General features: G+C 35.8%; 1 protein-coding gene across 1 annotated transcript; it reads right to left on the bottom strand.

The window, feature by feature from the left end:
* Positions 1-8,412: 8,412 nt before the first annotated feature.
* LOC106969873 (olfactory receptor 4K2-like) lies at positions 8,413-10,054 on the bottom strand. Its single transcript, XM_015066400.3, has one exon. It carries the CDS (start codon positions 9,878-9,880, stop codon positions 8,840-8,842), a length of 1,041 nt encoding a protein of 346 aa, XP_014921886.3. The 5' UTR covers positions 9,881-10,054; the 3' UTR covers positions 8,413-8,839.
* Between the last annotated feature and the right edge of the window lie 2,329 nt (positions 10,055-12,383).

Below are 12,383 nucleotides of genomic sequence, written 5' to 3' on the forward strand. Positions count from 1 at the left end.
ATGAATAAACGTTAAAAAAAATTCAAAAAAAATTTCAATGGTTTTAGAACCAAGACATAGTATGATCTTATGACATCCTCCTTGAAGGTTTAACCTAAGCCCCACCTCTTCAAAAGCGGCTCCTCAAATTCTTTTATTAACCTCTACTCTTTTCAGAGCTGATGTTTCCTGCATTATTAATTTTATACATTGATATATATTGTTGCCTAACCATTTCTTGAGTCTGTCTTTTCTTCTTGTAATTTATAAACATTTTGAGAACGAAACTTTGCCCTTGCTTGCTTTTGTTGTTGTTATTCATTTGTTTGGGTAATTTGTTTTTAGTACCTGCCATAGCATTTGACTCCAGGCACAGTTACAAGTAGTGATTTGGTACAATTTTTAAAGTAATAATGTTTTCCCAAACACCCTTTTGTGTTTTCCTTGTTACTACCCCACCATTCTTTTACTGTGTCATATTAATCATAGAAATGTTCAGATAGAGAGCATTTCAGAGATAAATAGTTGCCCCTATCAAATTCTGTCCCCATCAAATTCTGCCATTAATTATGAGACCTTGTGCAAATCTCTGATCTGACTGAATCATCTGTGATGTGCTTTGGAGTACTTGTTGTGTGTAGGACCTTTGATTGTCAACTCATTTTATCATATGGTAATTCAATTATAAAACTTCCTAAAAGTCAGGAGAAATTGAGGTAGAATGTATAGGGAAAGGGACTCTGCTTTTCTTTTTTTAATAATAACTCCTTATGCTTTTTATTTTGTGTTCATTTCTGCATTTTTTTTCTTTTTTTAAATATAATTTATTGTCAAAGTGGCTAACACCCAGTGTGTAAAGTGTGCTCTTGGTTTTTAGGGTAGATTCTCATGGTTCATCGCTTACAAACAATACCCAGTGCTCATCCTCAATGCCCATCACCCATTTTCCCTCTCCCCGACACCCCCACCCCCATGGGACTCTGCTTTTATACTCTTCAAAATATCCTGGAGACCCAGGGAGGTATGCATCCCATAAATTTTGGTATGTTGTGTTTTCATTTGTCTCAACATATGTGCTAATTTCTGGTTTTATTTCTTTTCTCATACAGTTGTTCAAAAATAAGCTAATTTCTACATATTTGTTAATTTCCCCATTTTATTTTTGTCATTGATCTTTAATTTTTTATTCCACCGTGCTTGGAATAGATACTTGGAATTATTTCAGTCTCCTTAAATTTGTAATGACTTGTTTTGTGACCTAGCATGTGATCTCTTCTGGGGATGTTTCATGCACACTTGAGAAGAATATATAGTCTGCCGCTTTTGGGTGAAATGTTCTGTATGTGTCTGGTAGGTCCATTTGGTCTGTAGTGTTGTTTCCACCTGCTGTTTCCTTATGAGTAGTTAGTCTGGATCATCTGTTCGTTATTGTATGGGGTATTGAAGTCTCCAACCCTATTGTATTGCTATCTTCTTTTTAAAGTTTATTTATTTTGAGGGGGAAAGAGAGAGAGGGTATGTGAGGGGGAAGGGACAGAGAGAATCCCAGGCAGGCTGCGTACTGACAGACTGGGGCTCAATCCCACAGACCAGGAGATCATGACCTGATCTGAAATCAAGAGTCAGTCGCTTAAGCGACTGAGCCACTCAGGCACCCCTATTTTATTGCTATCTATTTCTCCCTTAAGATCTGTCAATGTTTGCTATATATGTTTAAGTATTCTCATTTTGTGTACATGTATTTTTCTAATTTTACATCTTCCTGTTGAATTGACTCTTTAGCATTACATAAAGACCTTCTTTGCTTTTGTGACAGTTTTTGATTTACAGTCTATTTTTTCTTATAGAAGTATAGATACCCTTCTCTCTTTTGGTTACCATTTGAATGGAATGTATTTTTCCATTCCTTGACTTTGAGCCTGTTTGTGTCCTTAAATCTAAAGCAGATCTCGTATAGACAGCATATAGTTGGATCTTGTTTTTTATCCCTTAGCTGCCCTATGTCTTGTTTGCGTGGTGAGTTTATTTACATTTAAAGTCACTGTTTATAATAAGGACTTACTATTGCCATTTTGTTCATTGTTTTCTGTTTTGTAATTTCTTTTGTTCCCTTTCCTCTCTTGCCATCTTCATTTTTGATTTGATGATTCTTTGTAGTGCTATGTTTTGATTCTTTTCTTGTATTGCTACAAGTTTTTTCTTTGTGGTTACCATGGGGCTTGCAAAAAAAACTTATTATAACAGTCTATTTTAGACTGGTAACAACTTTAATTGCATAGAAAGACTACACTTTTACCCCACACACACAAACCCTTTGTAGTGTTGTTGTAAGAATTTAAGCAGATAAAATAGCATGTGCAAAGGCGTCCAAAACAATGGAGTGTTGCACATGAGAAGAAGAAAATTAGCATCTAAAGGGGAGAGGAATGTAAAATAGGGCTGAGAAGGTAAGCAGGATCCAGATGATGCATGGCCTACTATAATTTGTAGTAATTTGTTGTTGTATATTCCCCAACCACATTAGCATTTTTTCTATGATACATAGAATGAAGCCTGTCACATTTTAAGCTTTTAGTAACAAATATTGGAGTATAAATGAATATATTATCTTCAGCAGTAGTGAAATGAGCAGTGTTCAAATCAGCATCAAATCAGAATATTTCACCCTTAGACAAGTGCTGAGAGGTATATGCCTCACCAGGGATGTCCAGCGCTCTTCTCTAATCCTTCCTGCTCCCCTCCAGGTATTCTCTGTCACCTTAATGTAAAGGCTCCCACCAACTTGCATATCATCCCCCCAGTGAAAATACACTAACCTGCCATTCAGAACAGACATCAAGAAGCCAGTAAGATCATTTCAGGGTATGGGAGGAGAAGAGATTCTGGGGAATAGCTTCAAGATGCAAGGTGATGGGAAAAGAAGAGAAGAGGTAAAGGAAGCCTTATTTCCAGAAATTACTGGGTTAACAGTTGCACGTCAGCTCACCATATAACTTAAGATTGAGGATGCTGGTCAAGTAAACAAATTCAAAATTATACAGGAGAGATTGTAAAGAGATAAGAAGAGCCAGGATAACTTCTCTTCTGTGACTCCAATATCGTCTTCAAGTGTAGACTATGTGTTTGGCACCCTTTTATCAATCATACAGAAAATAAATAAGACAGAACTTTCATCAAATCACCTGAGAAGGCTGTAAAACGTTCTCACAACAGGAACTGGGTAAAAGCTGACCCATTGCTTACAGTCTGCCCTCAGTTACCCATTGCTTCCTCCTTCTTTCCAGGGCTCTTGACACTTTCTTTCAGTACAATCTCTTTCTGCTAATTTAACATCTCGTTCTCTAAAAATAATAAACCATATGCAGCTCCTGAGTTCACTAGGCATTTATATTTTTCTCTGCTTTTTGCCCATGTTGTTCCTTCCCTGTGGCATACTTTCCCCCCAATTTTGCCTTCAAGTCTCAGATTCAGCACTACCTCTGAGGAGCTTTCTCTGACTCGGCAGGCAAATTTGGACATGCCCTTTCCTAAGTCTCCATATTACCATGTGCAAACTTACATCATGACCATTATGACACTGCGTTGTGATTACTTTTCTTTGTACTAGATATAATCTCTTTAAAGGTAAGGGATAATGTCTTATTATTTGTGTTTCCAAAGGACAGAGCATATATCCTGAAACAAACAAACAAAAAAGCCCCAAAAAACATTTCTTGGAGTGGGGGCACCTGGGTGGCTCAGTCGGTTAAGCTTCCAACCTCAGCTCAGGTCATGATCTCATGGTCCGTGAGTTCAAGCCCCACATCGGGCTCTGTGCTGACAGCTCAGAGCCTGGAGCCTGCTTTGGATTCTGTGTCTCCCTCTCACTCTGCCCCTCCCCCTCTCACACTTGTCTCTCTCTCTCTTACTATCAAAAATAAATAAACATTAAAAAAACATTTCTTGGAATATCTATACTAAAGGGGGATATTAAGGTGGCACCTGTTTGACAGAAGCAGAAAATTCTACCTAAGTAAATGTCATCTCCTCCGTTCTAATACTGAACTATTTCAAGAAGAGGGCAGTCCTATCCTCCTATAATTAAAAATGCTGAGGTAGCTCTTCAATATAAGATGAAATACAAGTGACCAAGAGCAAATTTCCACTGGAGTGTAGTCAAAAGAAAATCAGGACATAGGAGAAGAAAGGCATTTAAAAAAGAAGAAGATAGAAGTATAATGAATTTTTTTGTATCCCAGTTAGGCTTAAATCCTCATATAGAAATTTATAGGAATATCAGTATTCCAAAGAGATGCAATAAATGCTGTTTGTTGAGAGTGAGCCATCAAAAGTTGGGGGCATAATTGAATTGTGTCAAAGTATGGGTTAAGGCTGGAAGAAAAGTTATAAGCATGGTGAAGGAAAAGGCATATTATACATCTTATACATATTATACATTCTTTATGAGGATCAGAAACTGTTGGGGTAATATGCATGAATGGAGTGGCCTAGTTCAAGACAAAACAGAGGAGATCTCTGGTATTAGCCGAATCTGAAAACTCAGCTGCAACTTAGAATTGTGGTCCAGTGTTGGCAGGGTTATTTTTCTTTTTCTCTCTTTCTTTCTTTCCTTTTTTTTTTTTTAAGAAAATCTATCAAGCTCGGATGCCTGGGTGTCTCAGTCGGTTAAGTGTCCAGCTTCAGCTCAGATTATATCTCATGGTTCATGAGTTCGAGCCCTGACTCCGGGCTCTGTGCTGACAGCATGGAGTCTGGAGCTGCTTTGGATTCTTTCCCTCCCTCTCCCTCTCTCTTTCTCTTTCTCTCTCTCTCAAAAATAAATAAGCATTAAAAATTTTTAAAAATCTATCAAGCTATATTTTCTTGTGAAATCTCCCAGTATCTAATTTTGTTGAATTAGCTTGATTTCTTTGTAAACCTTTTAGGGAAAGACAAACATGTTGTGAATGCAGGCTGTTGGCTTCCAAACTCTGCTAAAAGAATTAAAAAACACTGGGATAGACAATGACAAACTTGCACCAAACCAGAGGCTTAGTAAGTGGTGTAAAGCTGAGTTTAGATCAGACAACCTGGTTTCATTGGTGCTATTCACAGTCCCCACTCTGGGAGTTCTTAGTCATGCAGGGGGAGCAGGGGGAGACATGTGTGTCTCTAGCCTCCTCATTGGAACAATATTGCAAACACAAACTAAAGTACATAGGAGTGTAAAGAAGACCAATTATACTGAAATATAATTATCAAAATGAGCTGTAAATATAGTTTGGGGTTTAACTGATTCCCCAGGAATAGGCTTAACCACAGAAATGCCCAGGTAGAAATTAGATACTTATCCAAAGCTTCAGGGATATCTTAGCCAAATGAAATGTCTGACTTGATGCTATAATTTCACAATTCCAATTTTAACAGTTTCTTAAATAATACTTCTACCATGTCTCCAAATAAACTATTCCCTTATATTTCTGTAAATCTGGACAAGATCTTTCTGCCTGTAGTGGTAACTTCTTTATTTTTTTTTAATTTTTTTTAATGTTTATTTTTGAAGGAGAGAGAGACAGAGTGTGAGTGGGGGAGGGGCAGACAGAGAGGGAGACACAGAATTGGAATCAGGCTCCAGGCTCTGAGCTGTCAGTACAGAGCCCGAAGCAGGGCTTGAACCCACAAACCGTGAGATCATGACCTGAGCTGAAGTCAGCTGCTTAACCAAATGAGCCACTCAGGTTCCCCAGTAACTTCTTTATTAATAAGCTGAATATAAAGTGAATAGGTAAATGTCACCATTCATTTCCCAGTTGATTTTTTTTTAATGTTTGTTTGTTTATTTTAAGAGAGAGCAAGCATGGGGGAGGGTAGAGGGAGAGGGAGACAGAGAAACACAAGCAGGCTCCATGCTGCTAGTGCAGAGCCCAACTTGGGGCTTGATCTCATTAATTGCGAAATCATGACCTGAGCCAAAATCAAGAGTCAGACATTTAACTGACTGAGCCACCCAGCTGCCCCTCCCAGTTAAGAATTTAAAGCATTTCCCTATCTTTTGAATGGGTAAAACATAAAGACAGACGAAATACATGAATAATATTTTATCACTTTTCAATCATAAAAACTTTATTTAAAAACATTGTCGTGAAACAGGACACTGACCTGTAGAACATTGTGCATTGTTTTTTCCCTCCTATGCAATCTTGGAATATATTTAAACTTAAAATGAATAAGAAACTTCTAAAATATAATACTTCCTTTGCAAAACACAAACATACAAAGGACAACATTAACTACATAAATGCACCAAAGATTAATAATTAGCACAAATCCAATATTTTAACATTAGTTAATATTAGGTAAATTGACACATCCTAAACATGCCCTTTAAGTTCAGGTAAGCACATCTATTTCCATTCCATTTACCCTGACATTTGTGCATATCTAACACAATGGCACTAAGTAATATTTATTAGTTAGTATTGGTTAAACGTTTAATGAATGCCAAGCACTGCTAATTGTGTTACATGTCTTTTCAATTTTCACAACATTCCTAGTGGTTATATACTAGATCCACATTTTATAGGTGAGAAAACAAAGTCTTAGAAACGTTAGGAATACTTGCTCAAAGTTGTACAACAAGAAAGCGATGCATTTGGAATTCAAGACTGGTCCCATCTAATCGCTAAACATATGTCCCTCAAAAACAGAGAAATAGATCTTGTACATTAACGTAGTATCATCAGCACCCAGAAAGGACCTTAAACAGAATGGGTGCTCAATAAATAGTCATTGAACTAAAGATTGCTATTTCAGAAGGAGGGTTTATATGTTATTTTATATGTTTATTTGTTTATTTATTTTTGAGAGTGAGCAAGTGGGGAAGGGGCAGAGAGAGGAAGAGAACCCCAGGTAGGCTCCATGCTGTCAGCACAGAGCCCGACATGGGGCTTGATCCCACAAACCATGAGATCATGACCTGAGCCGAAATCAGGAGTCAGACACTTAGCTGACCAAGCCATCCAGGCACCCCAGAAGCAGGGTTTATATTTTAAAACAAAGATAATTTTTGCTAAAGAATGGAGATGAGACAAAAGGACATTTTTACTTTTTCTCATTTGACTGACTTTATGGCAAGAATAAAGAGTTTATGATTTGGCTAAAAATTAACTAGTATTTTAAACTAGAATGTGTTTTTTATACCTAGCTCCAATACTACATTTCTTCATAAACCTCTGCCACATTATTTAACTTCAGATATTAAATATTTACCTTGAAGTTTGTGTTGAATCATGTTGAAACCTTAAAAGTCCAGAATAAATATAAGAAACTATTAATACCATGAATGTCATCATAACAGATTGTTTCCTAAACTATTTTCGTAAACTTCAGTCAATTCAAAGAGATGCAGCCTATCAGTATGTTGTTATTCATAAAAAACACAAAGTATCTGGCAATCTAATTTCTACAACCACCCTCCATGTTAGCAATGGAAAACTGGAAAGTGTTCTATTTGTTCTTCTGCCATATGTCTTAACAAGCTGCAAAGAGACGTCCTAAAACTAGAATGTCAAATTTTGTGAGCTACTGGTTTCACCTGAATGTGGTTATTCTTTAAAGGTATACTACTTAAAAATAAAATGAGTTTTGGGTAAGAGTCTGTGTAGTTGGGAAGGGAAAAGAAAATGACATTTTTGGAGTCTGTTGTGTCCACTTTCCATAAAATGGTCACAACAAACAATTTTATTATCTTCATATTAGAGATTAAACAGGGTAGAGAGATGAAGTGAAACTCCCAGGATAATACAACTAGGAAATGACAGATCCAAAATTAAATCTGGGGTCTAGGTATATTTAGAGAAATGACTTTTGCCCATTACAGTAATTCAGTCTTGAACCAGCTCTAAGAATTTTCTGTATCTTAGGTTCTTCCACTGTTAGGGAAATGGTTTGGCTAGCTGATTTTCAAATAATGTCTTGGAATAAAAAGTATGTTTAACACAATCACTAATATAAGCCAGATTAGGAAGAATTGTGCTATGTATTTTTTTAAATTAGTTTCATCTTTTCTTCCTCTAGGCTACGTTATGTTGAGAATGAGAGACAAAACTCATACTAAGACTAATAAAGTTTTGTAATGTTTTACTTTGGAAATGACAAACTTGTCATTAATTTAGTAGTTAATTTTTCAAACATTTAGTCTTGAGAGTAAATGAATGCATCATATCTCTGACATTCAGCCAGGTTTAGGAGAGAATCATATTTTAGTTGTTTACTTTCTATGGTTTAAACTTCACAAATGGCTGTTTAAATAATTATTTGCTATATCAATTATCAAGTGTGGTAATGATCTATACACCTCTTAAGAAACCAGATTGTTAAATTTCAGATCCTCCAAACTGTTCTCTTTTGTTCAAAGTTGACTCAGAAGAATCTCTTCACCATTTGAATTTTCCCATAAAAATATTTCTAATGAAAAATAAACACTTTTAATCAAAGTTCTGCAAGTGGACACCATCAAAGTACCACAAGGCTGTGCAACTGAGTAGCAATGTTCTGAGGTAGAAGACAAGAGAACAGTATTTTATCTCAGGCTTCTCTAAGTTGCTGAGGTATGTTGATAGGATTCATGGGTATATGAAGCCCTGAATTTATGTTTTGATTATATGTGCATTTTTCTGTGAAAATAACCTATAGATTACAGCAGATTTTCAAATGTGTCTGTAAACTCAAAAGGCTCACAAACATCTCAGTAATTTTTAGGCAAGATTATTTCACATCTCTCAACCCTGGTTTCTTCTCTTTGTGAATTTAAACTAAAAGACTTGAAATGAAGATACTAAGTATTGCTATAAAAATAAACTGATGATATAAATCTCAGGATTCAATGCACTGGATATCTTGGAGAAGTTTTCCCAAGATTTAGGTATTGGTTACTTAGTTTCTTCTTCACAGCCGTCTTCATTTCCTGGTTTCTCAAAGTATAGATAAGTGGATTCAGAAAGGGGGTAAAGATGGTATAGAAAACAGACAGAACTTTGTCCACCAGGAAGTTGGTGAAAGGCCACACATAGATGAAGATGCAGGGCCCAAAGAACATTAACACAACTAGGAAATGTGCAGTACAGGTAGAAAAAACCTTAGATGATCCTGTGGAGGAGTGGTCCTTGATAGTGACAAGAACAATGACGTAGGAGGTGAGCAAAAGCAGAAAACTTACAAGAGCAATCACACCACTAGTTGAGATCATGAAGATTCCAAGAACATAGATATCTATACAAGCCAGCTGGATGACCAAAGGAAGGTCACAGAAGAAACTGTCTACAACATTGGGACCACAGAAGGGTAAACAGAGAGTAAAAGCTAACTGGCTCATTGTATGCAGGAAGCCCACTGTCCAAGAAGTTACCACAAGCCCAACACACACTCTTTGGCTCATAATTGTTGAATAATGGAGAGGTTTGCATATGGCAATGTACCTGTCAAAAGACATGGAGATCAGCAGCACAATCTCAGTCCCAGTGAAAAGGTGCAAAAAGAAGATCTGAGAAATGCAGCCCTCAAAGGAGATGGTCTTATGCTCAGCAAAGAAGTCCATGATCATCTTTGGAGTGGCAAAGGAGGACAAGCACATGTCAATGAGAGACAGGTTGCTGAGGAGGAAATACATGGGGGAGTGAAGGTGTGGGGTGCATAGGACTGTGAGCAAAATCAAGCAGTTGCCCAACATAGTTAGTAAATAGAAAACAGAAAACATCACAAAGAAAAAAATCTGGAGCTCAGGAGAATCAGTAAGTCCAAGTAATACAAATTCAGATACTCCAGAATGGTTGAATCCCTCCATGATCTGCAGACTCTGCTCTGCAATGACAAAATAGGACAAAATTACAGATCTAGAAAATGTGACACTTCTACAATTACACATGAAGGAATCATGGTATCAATAATTCACAAGAACACTGATTACCTAAAAGCCAACTAATAACTATCTCAGTGAAGATTTTTCCTTTTGGCACAAATTTAACAATTGCTATCAGGTATCATTTCAAATGGACAACTTCTTGATTTTGACCAACATCAGTACATTTTGGGTTATATTCATCACATACCCACACACTAATATTCTGGATACTAAGGAGTTATATAATCCATATTTATAGAGGAAGAATTACACTAAGTGTGCTCTACTTATTATTCAGGTATATAAAAAATTAAATGATGGTTGAAATCTCCAAGCTTTCTGTTAAACAATAACAATAAAAATATGATGATGTCAAATCCATTATTGTAGAGCACTGGATTTAACTAACAGTTTAACATAACAATTTCAGAAGACGCATTTAGTGTCTCCTATCAGGGTAATCACTAGTGACCTTCTGTTTTCTCAGCTACAGAAAAAATCCAGTTCCACCCTTACTTTACTTGCAAATTTTCAAATTGTTTTATCACTATTGATAAGTACTATTCTTAATACTTAAATATATAAATAATAAGTTACTTTCTTGACCACATTAAACTATTGATAACCAAAAGGTGTACCTATGAGTTTTTCTCAATTTTATTTTATGATCCCATAGAAACATTTGAAAGAGAGAGAATATCCCTCCTTCTCATGCTACTCCAACAAAACTATTTTTTTAGACTAGAAAAAAATATATTCTACAACTGGACAAGGAGATACACAAGATAAGTGTTGGACATCCTTGAGTACCATAATGCTCAAAACAAAACAAATTTAAAAATCCACTTAGATGGTGGTATCTCAAGGTGACACAGGAGCCACTTGGGGGAGGGGGGGAAAGACACGTTAAGGACTCAGACTCATTCTTCAAAATTGAGTTTGTAATTGGCAGCACATTTCAAGTTCTGCAAATACCTTCTGTGATTTTTTTTTAATTTAAATAATCTCCTGTTTTTCCATGACAAAAAATTAGGTTTCATAAACCATTTGCAAATACTCAAATTGTTCTTTCAATATTGATAAATATCTGTAAAATTTATCAGAGACCAATAGTCCAGAAATATTAAAACTGGACTGTGGCAAAGTAGTTCAAAGGGTTAAGGTGTCCTTACCCTGCTGTGTGGCCTTGATCTTACCTTGATCTTGATCGAGAGATTAAATTAGATAGTCTGTATAAAGCACCTATCATATTTCCTGGGCAACATTTAAGAATTCTCTAGGTTTCAAAATTCATAGTTAAGAATACTGTTCTGAAATAATCAGCTTGTTTTAGTTCTTTAATAATAATTACAGCATAAATATTCAAACCTAGTTTCAGTGCAGGGATTTAGGAAAAGACATGTTCTTACAAAAATCGTTTCATCTTTTTGAAGTTAAATTACTTCATTTTAAATGAAAATTATGAGTACCTTGATATATTAAATGCACTGAAAATACTCAGCCTCACACATTTGAGTATTTCTTCTGTTTTCCTAACTTGATAATGTAATTAGTAATGGAAACTCAGAAACTATTATGCCTAATCTATATATATGTAGATATGTATATGTATATAGGATAAATATATTGTATATTCATTGTAACTGAATAAACAGTTGTCAGAATTTTTTCTCCTTTCATCTACAGAATTCACATTTAATTCCTATTTAGTGGAACCATCTATCTTTACATCTTCGTTATTTTTTTCTTTGCTACTCCATTATATTTGCTCTATAGAATTATTAAATGAATTGTTTTTGCCACCTGAAGAACACAAAACACGGCCGCTTCCCAAGATCCTTAATATTATTTCCAGATTTTAACCTACCAGTTATACATCAGGAATCAAAAACACCATGTAGTTTGAGAGTCACAAGCCTACTGAAATCACCATGATTCTTAGTAAGCATCAAAAGCCTGGAGTATGGATATAGGTTTTTTCCCATTCCTGGTATAAAAACCTCTAGAAAGCAGTGACATTCAGGAGATGAGGGATTAGACACTCCTGTCTACTTGCAGTGGGAGTTATTAAAATGTTGAATTTACTTTTCCCAAAGTTACAAGAATTGTGGAGTGTGTCTTTGCTATTTAAAGTGAGGATACACCCATGATGAAGCAGTCTTCATTAGAGAAAGAGCATAATTGGGACTGGACTGGGAGAAGGACACCTTTGAGCAACATCAAGGAGCATTTTAGTAGCAAAAAATTGCTCCTTTGAATATAGAAATTGTCCCACCTTTAAGCCACAGTGTTCAGTGTCTCAATGTTGGAAAATTACTCTTTTAGGCTAAGATACTTTGTCACCAAAAAAAAAAAAAAAAAACATATATATATATATATATATATTGCTTACTGGAAGAATCATATAAAGGTATAATCTGCATTAAAGTTTTTGACAGGACACTAAAAATTATTGCGGGCTAGTAGGTATAATGATATCTGCCATCACCAATAGGTGAAATCTGGGGAAGGAGAAGTTGGAAAGCCC

The sequence above is a fragment of the Acinonyx jubatus genome, chromosome B3, assembly GCF_027475565.1.
Source record: "Acinonyx jubatus isolate Ajub_Pintada_27869175 chromosome B3, VMU_Ajub_asm_v1.0, whole genome shotgun sequence".
Taxonomy (NCBI): Eukaryota; Metazoa; Chordata; class Mammalia; order Carnivora; family Felidae; genus Acinonyx; species Acinonyx jubatus.

What these genes read in the sequence shown, in the direction of transcription:
- LOC106969873 (XM_015066400.3), bottom strand. Translation starts at nt 9,880, where the DNA reads ATGTGTAATTGTAGAAGTGTCACATTTTCTAGATCTGTAATTTTGTCC.